At 36.7% G+C, this 18,395-nt stretch overlaps 1 protein-coding gene across 4 annotated transcripts in view; it reads right to left on the bottom strand.

Annotated features, from left to right (window-relative positions):
- CTNNA2 (catenin alpha 2) overlaps positions 1-18,395 on the bottom strand; it is a 524,441-nt gene that overhangs the window by 55,044 nt on the left and 451,002 nt on the right. For all 4 annotated transcript variants that reach the window (XM_074865479.1, XM_074865476.1, XM_074865477.1 and 1 more), the window contains 3 exons: positions 15,694-15,786; positions 15,263-15,419; positions 11,741-11,941 (listed from right to left, as the gene is read on the bottom strand). In XM_074865479.1, coding sequence (XP_074721580.1) covers positions 11,741-11,941; positions 15,263-15,419; positions 15,694-15,786 — 451 coding nt within the window. The remainder of the gene's footprint in view (positions 1-11,740; positions 11,942-15,262; positions 15,420-15,693; positions 15,787-18,395) is intronic.

Here is an 18,395-nt window from a genome sequence, read left to right as displayed (position 1 = left end):
TTCTATGACAAGGTGACCCACTTAGTGGATGAGGGAAAGGTGGTGGATGTTGTCTACCTAGACCTTAGTAAAGCCTTTGATACTGATTCCCACAGCATTCTCCTGGAGAAACTGTCTGCTGATGGCTTGGATGAGCACACGCTTTGCTGGGTAAAAAACTGGTTGGATGTCCGGACCCAAAGAGTTGAGAATAGAGTTAAATCCCCTTGGTGGCCAATCACAAGTGGTGTTTCCCAGGGCTCAGTTACTGGGGACAGTTCTGTTTAATATCTTTATCAATGATCTGGACAAGGGGAACGAGTACAGCCTCAGGTAGTTTGCAGACGACACCCAGTTGGGCGGGAGTGTTGATCCGCTTGAGGGTAGGAAGGCTCTACAGAGGCTGAATCAATGGGGAAGGCCAATTGTATGAGATTCATCAAGGATGAGCACCAGGTCTGCACTTGGATCACAACAACCCCCTGCAATGCTACAGACTTGGGGAAGAGTGGCTGGAAAGCTGTCTGGCAGAAAAGAACTTGGGAGTGTTGGTTGACAGCCAGCTGAATATGAGCTGGCAGCGTGACTAGGTGGCCAAGAAGGCCAACAGCATCCTGGCTTGTATCAGAAATAGTGAGGCCAGCAGGACTAGGGAAGGTATTGTCCCTCTGTACTTGGCACCAGTAAGGCTGCACCTTGAATACTGTGTCAAAAGATGACAGGATCTTCCATATTTTTCCATATTCTCTCTGTATGGGATTTTCTCCCTTTCTACCTAAAATTTAAAGTCCTTCAGGTCAGCCTGCGAAGCCTTACACCAATAACGTTCTGGATTGAAGACCCACAAGTCATTTTTCTTACTGTGCCACTGGAGAGATGCCAACAGTGATGCCAACAGAATGATTGCGTTCATTCATTCAAGAAGGAGGAGGAGTAGATTCATAAGCATCAGGCCACCGGGAGGAGATTGAAAGTTACATTTTATTTGTTTTGGTGAACATGAGGTACTCATTCTTGACCACATGTATTACCACGGTGACTACCAACTGAATCTGAAAGCTTCTTTCAACAATTTAGACCTTGCAGACCTGGCTATAATTTAGTCCTTAATTTACATTATTACACGTGAACATTATCTGCTCTTTCAAAATGGAAATAGCTATTAAATGATATTATGAATTGCTTGCTTGCCAATTTTATTTTTTTACATCAGTGCTCATTTTTGATTATAAAAGCAAGAAAAAATCTTAAATGAATAAGATGCTATTACTTACAACTTCTCTAAGCATATGTTGTTATTTTATGCAGTAAAATTTTTAGAAACTGAGTTAAGAACAGTTAAGGTTGTTGGGCCACACTTGAGGAGTTCCATGACAGTGATGTATGGGGAAATACCTAACTCAGTTGCACCCACAAAACCTCCAGTGTTTCTTATCTGTCATTTACTGTACAAAGAAGGATATTCTTATTTCAACAGTGAAAGAGTTACAAGGAAAATTCAGGCAAAGGCATAAAATCTGTATCTGGAGTTGAAACTTGTAAATGCATCAGATAGAGGATGCTTTATTTATTATGTACAGAGAGATTGGCTATGAATTTCAGATTCGGAAACAAATCAATATTTTTTGGGAAAAATTAAGTACTGGTTTCTTAGTCTGAGTCTGGAAAACAGTTATGCATATACTTAAGACTGAAAAATGTGATCCATTAGCATTTCTCAGTCTAACTACATGAATTAATTAGGCACCTGCATAAATGTTGACAGAATCAGGTCCCAAGTTAATAGCAACACTTCTAATTTACTGACTTTGTCATTCTAACAAATAAAGATTTTAAAGCCTTTCTGTAGATGAGTTTTCAACAGCACTGAAAGTAAGATCACTGCCAACAAAATCTAGGTTGAACAGCTGCTGGAGAAAAACTGGGAAACAACAAAGTTAAAAATTACTTCTATTTCATCTATTGATTTTTTTTTTTTCCTATTATCAGCATAACAGAAAACTGGCACACCACCATGGGTGGATTCATGCCTTGATATGACCTTTATTATTTTGTGAACTACCCTGCTCCATAGAGATAATACTTTATCTAAAGGTTTTCTTGTTTTTCTCCCACACCACCCATATCTCCTACATACTAAAATTAAGAAGTAATTATCTGTTTTCAAAAAATATATTCTCTATTAACTTTTTCTCCTATGGCAATCCATTTGTACTGCAATATTTGTTCTTAAAAACAGCTACAATTTTTATTTAGTGATACAGGAACAATAAGATCACTGATAGCGAAAAGTTAAGTGACATAATAAAATTATTGATATAAAAAAATTAAAAATATTTGGGCATTACTGTTCATAGCAATATAATATTAAGTTTCACTAACATGCAAGATTAAATGAATGCCTAGCTAATTTGATGCACTTGTACGGCCTTATTACTCAAGAACTTGAATTCTTTATAACCTTAAGTAGATGTGAATGTTCAGAAATCTAGAAAGGGATAATTAAGACACAAAAAAGCAAGGTCCCTCCAGGTGCACAGGTTTCCAGTTCTTAGCGGTATCAATGGGAGTTAGGAAACTTGGGCTGGTTTCATCCTACTTCACACATCTCAGAGTTAGACATCTATGTCCCTATACCAAATGGAAGGCAATAGATGTTTCCATTACACAATTAATCACCACTATTTTAAGAAAGTTCACGTTGGGGTATCCAGGGGTTTGGATCCAAGGGAATTACCCTTCTCAAAGACCAGAGCTTCTTCTCTGGAGCCAGACTGTCCTCAGACAAACCAGATGCTTGAGCTCCAGAGAAGTGACTGATCTCATATACCCTGGTGGATTCAGCTTTGCCCTCTGGCTAGCACTTGGTTGCTCTGCATTCATTTAAGCATTTGTAGTTGTCTTTCAGAAATTTGATCTTCCCTATGCCATGTTCATAGAGACTAGACATGTTATCTTATGTGCCAATCACCTGTTCGAAATAGGCCTTAAGTGGCTGTAAAAATCTGGTCTGATCTGGGTAAGATCATTCAAGAATGACATGGCAGTCTAAAGGTTTGGACCACTACACTGCTAGAAGTTGAAGGAAGGATCCCTGAAGATCTCACGCAGAGAATGTGTGCTTCTAACCATCACAGTCATGTATGTCTCATAAATCAACAAAATTATCCAGAATGATTGGCAACATTGTAAACCACAGGTTATCAGGAAAGAGAAATAAAGAAAAAAATCCATGAATGATACACTACATTAAAAAAAATTATGCTCTGTTATAAAAAAAGCTCAGCTATTATCCAGATTTAAAAGGTTTTAATATAGGAAATCACAAAGTTATAGATTAAACATTCTGGATGAAATTTTTCTAGGGTTTATTTATTTATTTTATTAATCCATTAATTTACTTAACTGAGGAAAAAAACATAGTCTACTGCAAAGTTTAAGTATTTTAAAGAGGTATCTAAAAATTATTCCTTACTGGATATCTGACATACTCTGTCAAAGACAGCACAGTTTCTCAATTTAGTTTCAAAGATAAATAACAAATCAAACATAACACCTTATTCAGCTTGAAGTGTTTGTCAAAGTCTGTTTCTAGAAGAACTCTAAATGCCTTACCAGAAGATTCTATTTAATAAAATGTTTTTTAAGCCTTAGTCTCATATCATAATTTACAACATTTCAGTCATGATTATTATATTGCTAATTAAAAAGAAAAATCTTTATAAAACTCTACTGAAAAATTACATAAACCATGTACATACCATACAATATATCATAGAATACTTTATGCTGAAAAGGACCTTTGAGATCATCAAGTCCAACCATTAACCCAACACTGCCAAGGCCACCACTAAACCATGTCCCTAAGCGCCGCAGGGATGGTGACTCAACCACTTCCCTGGGCAACCTGTTCCAATGATTGACAACCCTTTTGGTGAAGAAATTTTTCCTAATACCCAATCTAAACCTTCCCTGGCACAACTTGAGGCCATTTCCTCTTGTCCTATCACTTATAACTTGGGAGAGGAGACCAACACCCACCTTGCTACAACCTCCTTCCAGGGAGTTGTAGAGAGTGATAAGGTCTCCTCTGAGCCTCCTTTTCTCCAGGCTAAACAACCCCAGTTCCCTCAGCTGCTCCTCACAGGACTTGTGCTCTAAACCCTTCACCAGCTTTGTTATCTAAGGTGACAGTATTAGACCAACTGCTTTTCTGAGAAGCAGATTTGATTTAAATATTTTGTTGCTTGACCTGATGTATGCTTCCATCTAGGTATCACTGTAACACACATTGTGCATAGACTTATCATGCATACACATACATATATTAATAATATTTTGGTTGTCATGGATGAAGAAATGCCCATAATTATGTGTGTGTTTCACATCACTGGATTGGGTTTTCAGGGTGCTCAGAGAGTGGTCACTGACTTTTGTTACACCTAAATACTCATCAGTAAAAATGTGAATCCTCATCAGTTCTGGATATGAAACCCTATGTGTCTACATTGGTCACTCAGGAAAGAGGAAAAGCAAAATGAGGGCAAAATTTGCAGCATGCTGCTTTAAGTGCTGTGGTATAGGAAAGGATGAAACATCACTGTCCAAAGCACAAGACCATGTTTTCTCTTCTTGATGTTTACTGATTCGCTTTTCCCCCAATGAAATGGTTAAAGGATAGATGCAAAATAATGAATATCCTACAGCATTTTGCAGTAGACACGAGACTTTCAGGAAGAATCAGCCTTCACTGCCAATACACTGCATCACTGATATAGCCATGGACTGTAAACCCAATGTTTTCAGGGTGCCTTGAATTTATGGCCAAGTCCTGACCCTTTGGCCCAATTGTGTTAAGTAACTCTTTAGGCATTTCACAGAAGGCTCCTACTTTATCTGTGGGTATATACAACTATTCTGTATAGACATGGTAATGCAGCACTTTCAGGAAATTTTGGATTTGCTCAAGTGCACTACAGGTGAGCTGTACTTTAAGAGAAATTAATGGGATGTCTGGAGTTACATTACCAAGTATTGTGAGGTATGGACACACATAGAAGAAAACCACCCAAACCTTCAAACTTTGTCCTGATTGAATTGTCATTTGCAGAAAGAGAAAATGTCAGGCGAGAACCAAGGCAAGCGGTGTCTGCAGGGAGGTGCCTCGTGGCCAGCATAGTAGGCAATCATGTAATGAAAGGGTACATCACAAAGTGTACAAAAGATAATAAATGATGGCTGCAGGGACATATGTGTCTCACCAATTTCAAATGTCTCACTCATTCTCCTCCCTACTTGTACGAACAAAGACTTCATACAGTGAGTACCCCCAAAATATTATTACTACTAAACGGAACTCCCTTCAGGTTAATATTTCAGATAAAAGCTAACTGCAGCTCTTCAAAAAATCCCCTCAAGAAAGCAGTTGCATGCTGTTGGACACAAAATGGCTTATATAACAAAAGCAAAACACCCTTTCTGGCTTTCGTTATAAGTTTGTGTATATCTGTACGTAGGTGTGTGTAGGCAAGGGGATGCAAGGAATGCCAGTGTTTTTATTTTAAAAGATTATTGTACAATTCACACTTATATTCACAAAACATTCTGTTGGAGCTAGTCAATATTCACTGATTTTTTTCTGCCTATATTTTCTAGACTTGGTATAAAATTTTTTCTACCCCCACAACCATCATCTTTATTTTAAAAAAATGACTTTTAAGAACACAAGATGTTTTTGAGGAAAAATCTGAACGGCAACTAAGTAATAATGGTCTATGAAAATGGGTACTTCTATTACAGTAAGCTACTATCCATTATTTAAGGTGTCTGGCACATTCAAAATAGATAATCCTAGTCTTTTTAAACTCTTCTGGACTTAATTTGCCTCAAAATCCCCACATTTCTTTAATTTTATCATCCTTATCTTGGCCTTTAATTTCTGGAAGAGTATTAGGTTGTGGAGATCAAAGCTGAAACAACTATTTGGGGTATTCAGTGAATATCCTCCTTAAAGTACAGGCTAACATCTTAAACACTGAGACTTATGTAGAAGGTATCTTTGCCCAGCTGCCCATAATGATGCCATATTTTTTCTGAGAGGATGAATTAGCTCAAAGCCTTTCTCTCAGTGTAGATAATATAGTTTAAAATGTTCCATTAACCTAGAGAAATTAAATAAAATTATATTTTAGTGTTGTCTTTCTGATAAGGAAAACCCCCACTCCCACCAGCCAAACCACCATTTTCCTTTTGGCAAATTTCGCTTCTGTCTATTCACCTGTTAATTAATACATTATACACCAACCACAGCACTGACCCCTGGAGCATCACAGAATTTATCTTACTGCCTGCTGAGCAATGGTCATTTATGCTTTGCTTGTGCCTTGTAACCAGCTCTTAACCCATCAAAGGCCTTAACATTCACTCCATGGTTACCCATTCTCCAAACAGATGTGTGTGCAGGACTTTATGAAAAGCCTTTGAAAATCTAAATCAATTTTATTATAGTCTCCTTTAGTACTGTATTTTATTTTTAAACTCTAAAAGTGGAGAGAACAAGAAATAATATTTAAGCTGTAGTGATTTATTAATCTCTCACATGTCTCATTTATTTTAAAATATATTTTACATGATTTCTTACTGCATTCCTCTGCACATTGAACGCACTCTGGTTAAAAATTCTTTGGATCAAACCAAGCGCTAGTGGAACATAATGTTAGGTATTCTCTGGGCCTTTTGTAAAATACCTTTTTTTTTTTTTTTAATAATGCATTAAATGTTTTTTGTTGGTGGTACCTTGACCTTTGGATTTCAGTTTAGCAAAACTTCAAATAAAATACTACAGTGCTTTGCAGAATAAAAGTCATAATTTCATCAAAACTCCTGGATAAACGATCTCATGTTCTCAGGATGATGGTATCCATAAGTTGTATTATAACTACCTGAAACTCCCATAAAACATGAATTTAACATCATTTATTTTTTAAATAGGCTTCATTTTGCAATTTTTAGCTCTCCCTCAGTTTCAATATGTTGGGTTTTTTTTATTACAGCTATGCTTAAATTCATCTTCTTGCTTCCACATTTTGTTTTTCTTCATATCACTGCTGAAAAATCCATCTTTACCACATTTTAGTATTAGCTTTGATAATATCATTGAGCTGCCTTTTCCTAGTGATAAATATCTTTAAAGTTTGTCCTACTCGCACTGATAAAACTCTCACAGGCTTATTGCTGAATTGCCAGTAGTGCTGATTTTCAACTTTAGTTCGTTCTGATAAAGGCAAAATAAAAAATTTGAGTCAAAAGAGAAGTCAGAGAGTGACCTAAAAACCAGCTAGTTACAAAGTTACTAGGATATTTTTAAAACACGCTAAAAGCTGAAACTCAAATTTCTGGTCTGAATCAGATTATTTCAAATTTCCCGTGTCCTTCACAACAATGAGTAACCCAAGTACTACAGTACTTGCTCTTCCAGGATGGTTTCCAGACATCCTAATGCAAACTAAAGGAAAAAAAAAAATTAAAAAAAATCAGGAAGTTTTCACAGCTCTTCCCAGGCCATTCTGGCCCCATTTGTTCTACTTTTTTCTCCTTCATTTCCCATTCACTCCCTTTCATTACAACCCTGCAAAGTCTACTCCAGTTTTCCCAATTTAGGTTCAACCCTCTGACCTTTAAAGAATGTTTTTGCTCCTCCCTGCATCTCAGAAATCTTGAAAAATAATATTCAACCTCATTGCCTGTTACCTGATTTCTTTCTACAGACAATTATTCTTGCTTGTTTAGAAACTCATGCTTCTTCCCTTCAGCTGTTACAGCTTCTCAGGCTATTGCTGAATAGACTTCGAGCTGCTCCTTATTAAAGGCAAGGGCACACTCTCAGCTGGCCGTGGTCACTGCTAGGACAGGGCTGAGCAGTGTGAGAGATCTCAATATTCAAACAGAAATTGTGCGCTGTTTTCTAGTACTCCCCTTGCTTTGTGCCTTTTTCCTTTCTTTTAATCTTTTCTTTCTCCTGTCTTCCTTTTCACCCTCCTCTCCTTCCTTTTTTCTTTGCATGAACCATCTGTAGCAGGACAATTTCATGGTTTTCTACAAATGCCGAAAACCAATATAACATTTAACAGGAGCCATCAGCACGGCCCTGCCTCAGTCCCTGGGCTGTGTCTGACCCTGGTTCCCCTCACTGGGCCTGATCCTGACTCCCATCTGTGGGCTGACATCCCAGCCTGGCCTGATGCTCTGGTTTACTCCCACACACAATTAACATCCACTAAAATCTATGAGCTTTGTGTTTGTTCCCAGCAAGCCTCGTAGACTCTGTGGTTTTATAGTTTTCATCTTGGATTCATAAGGAAGTCAGCAAGTGAGAGTAAAGTTTTTATTTTGGTTTTAAAGGGAAATAAAAGTACCCAAGTTTAAAAAGACATTAACCAGTACGTCACTCCCTAATACTGCTGTCAGAGATAAGAATCTAGCCTCTACCAAGTACTTTGCTATAAAGGCGGTGAGTTAGTCAAGTGCAGGCAAGAAAGCACTAAAACACTAAAAAACCCCACCTCATATATTCCAAAGGCTGTAAATTAAACAACAAAGAAATAAAACTTGAAGTTGAAACCACTTATTAAAGTAAGGTCTGCATAGCTTCAATTTCTCAGAACCTACCAATATCACTTCCATTAAAGATTAATTCCCCCGCCACCAAAAAAAACCCCCAACACATTAGCAAAGTGCTTCTCTTTTCAAAAGAGTGTATCCATATTTCTGCCCTATCTGTGGATCAAACCCAGTACTCATATAACTCGTATAACTCAAAATCCATGGACAAGGAAGCTTAACAGAGGCTTTCCTTTCCTGAACTGATAGTTAAAAGTAAATGATAAGTAGAAATGTAATGTGTTTATTTCCCTTGTATTCTCATCTATTTTTTTTTCAGCTTTCAAAAGCACTTCATTTAAAAATAAATAAAAATTCGGTTAAAAATAAGGAGGAACAAAAATGAAAAGACATCCATCACTGCGTTTCTCGCAGACATTTTGATATGTCCATTTGTGGGTGGAGCCTGACTAAATAAATTACTCTCATCATTCCTGAGTGTTTGAAAAAAATCTACACAGGATGTCCAGGTGATGATAGGATGAATATATAAACCTATGTATGTATTCATAGATACCCATATCTCTATATCCATAGCTACACGGATGGATGTGTAGACAGAGCAGTTTTAGGGGAGAAGGCAGGGTATAAACAGGCAGGGCACAGAATGGCATAGGGTGGTCGAAATAGCATATTCACCACTTTATTCTAGGGTGACAAAATAAGTCAGTAAATTCTACCGTTTTTAATCAACAATCATAGACAAATAATAATAATATTAATCAATGCCTTTGTAAATGGCCTGAAAAGCTGCAGATAAAAATTGTGCTGTAATATTGGCTCCACTGAATTTGGGTCCATTCTGCCTTCTGAACTTCTGTTGCATACTTTGTACATGACATACAGTTCTTAACATTTAAAATACGAAGATTTCAATATTTTTTTTTTTTTTTTAATACTCACAAGTGTACTTAAATTTTACAAAATACAAAGTAATAACCTTGACTTTGAGGAACAGGGACTCAGTCTTAGGTATTGATTCCCAGCACTAACAAGTTGATGTTGTCAAGATGTAGTTAGTCCAGAGCTTCTAGCACTTAGTTATAATTAAAATTATATTAAAAAGTGCATTAAATATGGAAGTATTTACTGTGCCTATTATTGATCTATATAACTGTGCTTTATAACTGTCAGTTACTCTGTTGAAAAATTATTAAAAAAAATTTTATAGAACATTAGGTCAGAAATTTCAGCTGAATAAAAAGCCTGAAGACATGTTTTGTTTTGCTTAATAAAGGAATCTTAGTGATATGAAGAATTCTTCAAAATTTCTCCTTTACCAGAAGGAAACTTTAACACAAAAGCATAACAAAATATTTTACCATCTCAAACTGAGCAAATTATTTTCTTTCTATGAATTCATAATACCAGTTCATAGACTTTTTGAAATAAGCTAAATTTACAATACTCATTCCACTGATCTATTGTTGGGCAGTAAAAAATAGGGGGACTAATAAAAACAATTTTCAGACCTACTTATGCTTCTCCCACCTAAAAACCACATGACACTTAAGTAGAATCACTAAACTTCAAGGAAGCAAAGAAGCATTATCTGCAAGCTGTACAGGGCCAAAAGCCAACCCTCTGAGTTCAGCCAGACGTAAAGTGAACATGAATGTTGCATGGGACACAGTTGTGCAGAGGCAGAGTGTGTACCATAGGCCGGAGATCATGTTACTGATTTCTGACCTCTCCCCAAAAATGTCCCCCTACAGCTCACAAGAAGGAGTCTGTGAAAGCAAATTTCTACAGGTTGGTGTGAATCTACATGCACTGTGGGCATTCAAGGCACAAATTTCTAGTCATAATCACAAGAATCCACACTTGAGTTATAATTTCCAATAAATCACAATGAGAGGTTAGAAAAAGAAGAAATTCTTGATTTTGGTCATTGGAATTTACCTGTGCAAATAGGGCTTGGAGTCTCTATTAGAGCTAAATGATAAACTGGGGACAACAATAACACAACAAGTAATATTACATCATCACAACATTTTTTTTTATCTCCTTTTGCTGATTCCTGTTCTCAAAGTGAACACAGAGGCTGCTAGAGCTACAACAGTTTTTGTTTTTCTATTTCATAGGGAGATGCTTGGTTGTTTTGTCTGAATGTTACATTTGCTGTGTCCTGAACTGGTGCATTCTCATTTGTTCCTTCTAAAATAATCTTGATGATTTTAAAGCCCAGATGAACAAGTGCAGTCAGATAGAGGAGGATCAACTCAGACATTTTCAGACAACACTACGTGCATTTATATCATAGCTGGTCACTTGTACAACGAGTGAAGACCTAGTCCATCAAGTCAATGAAATTCAAAGCATGATTCATCCAAACAAATGCAGACCACTGCTTTAAGATGACAGCGCTTGGTAGTACTGCCTGCACTGAACAATTCAGATGCACATAGCAACAGATAATACTGAGTGTAAAGGAGTCTAAAATGACCAGCTTAAATGTAGTCACCTACGCTTAGATGAATCCCATCCCTGCTCCGTGAATGCAAAAACAGGTTAACAAAAAAACCCAAAAAAAACCCAACCAAAAAAATCAAATCACTGTTTTTTTTCCTGGTCTACCCATCTAGTAGAATTTTATATTTTTATATAATCTATTTATGTTATAAACCCAATATATTTTATAAGCAGACTTTTATATTTTTTCAATCAATTTATGTATTTTCAGTTACATGTATTATTAATGAAAAATTGTTTTGTTTAGAAATATAACTTCAATCACCAAGTACTTTCACCTGCACAGACCACAGAGTAATGTTTGTAATTATTTTCTAGAGAGTCATAATACATAATCAACTGATTCAGAAAGAACTTAAAGAAAAGCCTGTGTATTATTTGCTCAAACCATTGAAATTCTGATCAAGTTGACTAGTCTTGATGGGTTACTGAATCTCTTCTCTTATATGGCTCTTGTCAGTATGACGTCTGCAGTAGCATTGAATAGAGAATAAATAAAAAATCATGGTCATTAATTTGTTTGTTTATATCTTGTTTCCAAGCACAGGTTCCCCTCTAAGTAACAGATTTCAGAGAACTAACTGAAAGTTTTAAGTGACTTAATATTGAACAGTATTTCAAGTAAGCTTACCAGTTTCAGAGAGCAGCTTGGTAGCTTCCAGCACCTTCTCAGTATAAACTCCAGTTTCATAATTTTCCATCTCTGCATTAATGATGTGAATAACTCTGGCTGCACGGCCTCGGATGGCACCTGCAGTTCTGTCCAGTGTATCGACATCCCCCTCTTGGAGAGCAATCACACACTTATTCACATCTTCCAGAATATGGTTTTCTGGAATGTAGGAAAAAGAAAAAAAAGGCTCATTTCATTTCGTTCTTCCTCATATTAAAGATTACTGATTTGGGTAAACTGCAAATGTCAGTATGTTGAAAAATTGATATCTGTCCTTATCCAGGTCTGCAAAACAAATACCATTCTGTGATACTATGCCACATAACAGTAAAAATTCCAAGTGTGATATTTATATTTAAAAGGGACTAGGCTATGTCCTCTCACCTTTACTGCGAGTACCAACCTGTAGTTCTTTGAAAAACAGTCACACTAATTTCAAACATCACATTGAATTTTATTACAATGAAAGTGTAATAAAAATCAGTGCAAAAAAGGAAAGTGGTCAAATATTATGTAGATGCTCTAATAAACAGTTGGGCAATTTTCTGAAGATGAATTTACACGTCCCCATAAACATTTAATATGTTTGGTTCATTTGTGCCTAAATAAGTTAGAAAAGAAAATAAACCATTTTAAAAAGACAACAGTAAATGACCTTTGTAGATAGCAGGGAGCCTGTGCATGAGCAGTTCATCTCCTTTACTCCATCTATGCTAGAGATTAAGCTGTGAATTTTTCATGACACAGAGTATAATTATATGTGACTGCATATTCTGAAGTAAGAGTCGACAACAGTGAGTCTGCTCAGATGATGTAATATCAAGTAGCTTTCCTGAAATTTTGGGAGCTACATTGTTTTTTCTCAGCTCAGAATCAGGCCATTACTCTGACGTGCTGCAGTATCATAGTTTATGTAGTGCTCTCACATACAATGTGAAAGGATGAAGCAGATTTTTGACTAGGTCAGACATTATTCCCCTACAGACAGTATAGTTAAAAATCATTTCAATAATAAAATTATGACCGAGTTTCATATTTGAGTAAACTCACTCTGAGAAACTCAGGAACTCTAAATAACATCTTACTTTTCTGCCACAGATACCACTAAACTGAAAACGAAATGCTGTTCTTTGTAGTAGTAATAAAGAAAACAGAATCAATCGGTTTACCAGCTGCTTTTTCTTAATTATCTTTGGCCACAAAAATAGAACAACACACTAATCTTCACTGTTAAAAATCCCAAGGTTGGATCATTTGAGGGTTTCAGGAATGTTTTACATGATGTCAAATTTTAAACTGTAACAACTCTGAATGAAAACCAAAAGTCCCCTGAGCTGTGAATCAGAGTAACTTGCAAGGGAAAATTCTTTGTTTAAAAAACTCTCTATACACATTTAAAGAACGGTGCTTTGCTAAAATATTTCTTCACTATTTCCTCCTCATCATTGTCAATTTTTTTACCATGGCATAGCCAAATTTTGCCCCAAAAGTGGTGCTATATGGATTTGAACAGACAGTGCATTTGGAATATAAAGTAACTGATTAAAAGTATAGTCAGCCTTCCTTTGGTAGCCACCGTATTAATAAAACATGCCATCAAATGTGACACTTGATATGAAGAGGAGGAAGTGTCATTTCATGAGGTACGTTTAACCAGACACTAGCCCATTTTGAATGCTTCACTGGTTTAACATCCAAAAATAAAAATACCCTGTGTAAGCTGAGGCTTCCAAGCTTATAGCTAGCAGCAACAGGCTTTCTGCATACATGAGATGTTTTCTCATTTTTAATAGAGATGTCTATGGACAGTATTAGGAAAAAAAAATCTAAACCCAACAGAAATACTACTTCTCAGCTGTCATGGAAAGTTTGGATGTAAGTCAGGTCTATGTTAGAAGAAAATATGATTTGAGAAAAAAAATAAAAATGTCACCCATTCAGATAACTTCTGGTTTTATGGATACGAATGCTTGGAGTGAACAAAGTCCTCAAACAAATAAATAAATGGCCATTTAAGCAAGTTTGCCATTTCTTTGGCTTGTGGACCGGGTCTGAAGTTTATGGCTTGGTCAGCCCCTTTCATTGTGAGCTCGGTCTGTTGAAAAGTGTTTGGCAGCTTCAAATCTCAAATAAAAAAATCTACGTGCTACCAGATTCTGAAGTACCCTTTTATTCTAAGAGTTCATTTTCTTGTCATGGCTTGCAGTAAACACTCTAGCAGTGGCGTTGAACAGTGGAGTGTGAATTATACTAAATCAAACCATTTCCCTATTACTAATAATAGTGGGATACAAAACAAAATAAAAGGCTGGACAAAAAAGAAAATTAAGGACTTTTTAAAGGATATTTTTTTTTTTCTCCAAACAGCTTAAGCTTTTATGAGGAAATATCAAAGAAAAGAATGTAGAATGAAACAGAAAATTAAGGCCAAGCTGTCTCCTGAAGTTTGACTCTTCTGTGACATTAGAGTAAGCTAAGCACACACTTGGCACGTTCTATGTCCTTATTCACAACAATGAAATTCACCTTTTTCAAACCATAACAGGAAAATGAGTTTTCTGCAGCAGACAATTAACACAAGATATGCAACACTTGCCAATTACAGTACTCATTGTGTGTAACTATATTATAACGATACACTCTGCCACAAGTTGCAGCACTTTACAATGAGGATGGAGAAAAAGACTGTGACCCAAAGGGTCAATGTCCTTCTCTTCTCCATCCCTTCTTTATGTGAGGACTAAGATACATTGTTTTCATAGAAGAACTTGCTTTTCATTGTAATCCTTCCTAGTGAGATCAGAGAATTGCAAAGACTTGCTATTTCTTATACTACTTTATACTCTCTGTTTGGTTGCATTGCTACACCAGTAAATCTGGGACCCAGAAGTGCTTCCCAGCTCTCTGGAAACCTACACACTGGTTATGTCCTGACAACATACGTAGATGGGACTGATATGCAGCACGTGACTATTTCCCTTCCTCCTATCCCTCTTCAGGGTCTGCTAACCTGGAACAGATGATCGGGGGCCAGGACTGTATGGTACATCTGCCTCACTGTTTAGACACAGCTGATCTGAGCAAAGCTACAAAATAAAGTAAGGAAAGTTCATCTTTCCTCTTCTTGCCTACAGATGCACAAGGACTCTAAAAATTTTTTTTCAATACTGTTAGCCTGTCACAGGTCTGGAATACGTTTTTAAAAGGTGGCCAAAATCCTACTTCGTGCCTGAGCTGAAACAAAAATCTAGAAATAGAAGCACAAATAGGATGCTATTTTCTGGGAGATGAAAAGCTAACCATTGCTACCAGGGATTAATTGGCATGCCTTGGTTGTTCCTACTGAGTGTGGAAGATCAGCATTCCAATAGGGACGGACTAATGGACTAATGATGCTTAGGTAATTATAGCTTTTCTCTGCTGTGACCCATTACTTTAATTTAGGAGTATATTTTTAGAAGAGTCCCTTGATCCCAGTACCTGAAACAGAGAGGAAATCGTCCACCGAAGTGATGTCATCAACAGCTTCAGTAAGAACTCGCACTTGTTTCTCCCACTGATCTTTAAAGACGTCCATGTTGTCCTGTGCTACTTTGCTCTGGGGTCTGGCGGCCAATGTGAGCGCAGCATTTATTACCTGTTATTCAGAATCATTTGTCATGAGGAGCGACGAAATTTTTTCACAAGGGAAAGAACTAATAGATATGGACTGTGTTAAAAACACAGCATTACACTCCATTGAATATGCAGGTCTCAAGACATGCATGTATTTTTCACAGTTTGTGGAAAGCCGGCAACAGTGTAATGACAAAGGTAAGGGTATAATCTTCATCTAGGCCGTTTTCCCTGTCGCAGTTTACTGATGCTTTTTAATGTCAGAGTTCTGAAGTGCTTTTTAGCAGGAATCTTACCTGTGGGCACAGACTATCAATCTGTGTTGCTGCCATACGGACTAACTTCACACCTTCTTCATTATTCGAGATTGAACAGGCCAGATTTGCAACCTACAATGAAATTGGCAGAATGAGAATCAAGTTTTAGGCAAGCAGGGCATTGTATACCTTTCTCTCTCCTTATTGAGCCTTGCCTAGAATGAAAGAATTGTATACAGGAGGAATGATATGGCATCTTCTGTGCTGGTGAACAGAAACTCATGTAGATTATTTCCTTACTAGCAAACTGAACCAGCCATCTTCATTAGATTTTTCTCAAAATCTTCCCTCATTGTCAAGTGTTTCACATACTTCTCTATAGCTTGAAGATAATCTCCCGAGAAGCTATATAGAGAATGTAGAGTATCCAGATAATTATCTATACATTTCCTTTCCTCACAGTTTCTTTTTTCTTTTATTAACCATGTCCATTATGAATACTAGTAATTAGGCTCATCTATATACTCTCAGCTTTGCAAAATGAAGAATCTTTGATGTCCTAACACATGGAATTGTGCTTTTCTACCCATAAGCAAAACTCTGATACCTTCACTGACACTGGGAAGTTATTTCTCAAGTATCTTCATTGTTTCAGATCCTGATGATTTTATGCATATTAAAGTCCTTTTAATTCTCAGGTGGACCTCTACTTCTACGTGATTATCTGCCCTAGAGTGAAATGTCCGTTAGCAAGAGTATCATAACTTGGTCATGTGAAATGTCTCTGTTGAAAGCCTTATTCTGTAATGCATGCCTGAAGATCTCATTCAGAGATGTAGGTATCTACACGTGCTTGCTCTGACACAGCTTTGGAAAGTCTGAACCTTGCAAGACTGAAGGCTCTTTGGATAAAATGAAGACAGGAGAGACTTAGAGAGACACCTAAATGAGATCTAGCAATCAGACCATGCCTCCAGACACTGCAGAGCTGCATCTCTGTGGCTTGGATGCAAGTGGCAGAGCTCATACAGTGCTGCTTGCAAAAAAACCCATTCCCAAAAGCTTTGTGCCAAGTCCATGAATCTGCCATGGGTTTTCCAAACAGCAATTCGTGTCACAGTGCACATAATTAAGCTCATCAGTGATATTTAAATCAGAAAGGTACATTCTGGGATGGGAGAATACAAGATTTTTAATCATCCAGAAGTATGGCTCTTACTTCTAATCTACATTAAAACAAACTTATAAAATTTTAAATATGCTTCCTTGATATTATTCAGTGTGCCTGAAGGCATAACTATCAGTTGGAAATGATTCATGAATTAGTTCAAATACCCCCATCTTTCCAATTTCCCTCCAGTCTCCCCTTGTGGTATTAATCTGTTCTTGTCTCCAGTGCACATTGCCACATTAGCCCTAGTCCATCTGTTCTGCATAGAACCTATTTCAATTCACAGTTATATAGAACGTGGTTTGCATATATCACAGTGCCAAAGCCCTGAGAAGAAGAGAACCTAAGGCTTCAAAGAGTCTTGCAGGCATTTCCTAGTCAAGATTTTATCATAATGTTGTGATTTTTATTTTCATTTCATGGTGAGACAAATGAGTTAGTCTGTTTGTTAACAGCCTTACAGCGCTCATGTCAAAAACGTCCTCCTAAGCTGACATCTTCCAATTAATTTCCCATTTTCTGTAGTCACTTCTTTGCACACATCAAACAGACCACTTTAATCTTCATGAGAAACAAAAGCTAAGCAGGATAATAATTAGAATGCATTAACATGAGTGGAAATTACAGAACTTAAAAACTAGTAGATGGTATTAAGTTCAGCAAAAACCATCTTCCTGTATTTTAAAGCCATGGTTTTTCAGATTGCCTTTTCATTTTATGATTATCATGATGGAAATCTGTCATAAGGCTTCAAGATGCACCATATAACTTACTCTTTCTCAGACAGCAGTGAGATATGTGACTGAAAGGGGCTGGGTGTCATGAGATGGCAATCAAACTATTAAGCAGGTCTTTGAGTTCTCTTGGAAGAGATCTTTGCAGAAAAAAACAACAGTGAAAATAAAACTTATTTCTTTTATGTCTCTGTGAATTACTCTTTCAATAGAATCTGATCAGATATTTGGATATTGTAAAGCGTCCTGGTTTTCCAAGGAAGGATACAGACACAATCAGAAAAAAACTTCTCATTTTTTGTAAAGTAATTTAGGGTTCGGTAAGTTGTTTTTGGATGTTACAGTCAATACAGAGGGAGTACAAACTGTAATCTATGACTACATTAAATATGCATCAAAAGAGCATTACAGTTATCTGGTTAAAAATAAAAAGTTACATATCACGTATAATCCTAATCTAAATAGTTTCTGTGGCATATTTCAAGTGTTGCATAAATATAGTCCTGTATATATATATATATACACACATATATATAGCAGCCAGAAAGCAATACTACTTTCACAATTCAGCAGGGAGTACCTATAGCATGGGTACATCCAATTATGTCAAATAAGCATAGAGATAAGCAAATTCTACAAAGGTAGATGCAATCTGGATAAAATTGAATTTAGCACTACAAATCAGAAATACTGTGACTTTACCCAACGCTTATTTTTAAAACGTGGCAAGAAATAGACATTACTTGCTAAAGCCTGAATTTCAGTGCCGTCATATAAGCATGGATCTGTGAAATAACACAAGTTTTAAGTGCACTCAATCACCAGATACCACACTA

The sequence above is a fragment of the Strix uralensis genome, chromosome 4 (assembly GCF_047716275.1).
Source record: "Strix uralensis isolate ZFMK-TIS-50842 chromosome 4, bStrUra1, whole genome shotgun sequence".
NCBI classification, from domain to species: domain Eukaryota; kingdom Metazoa; phylum Chordata; class Aves; order Strigiformes; family Strigidae; genus Strix; species Strix uralensis.
Note: the sequence above shows the minus strand (reverse complement) of the source record. Positions and strands in the feature narration are given on the sequence as shown.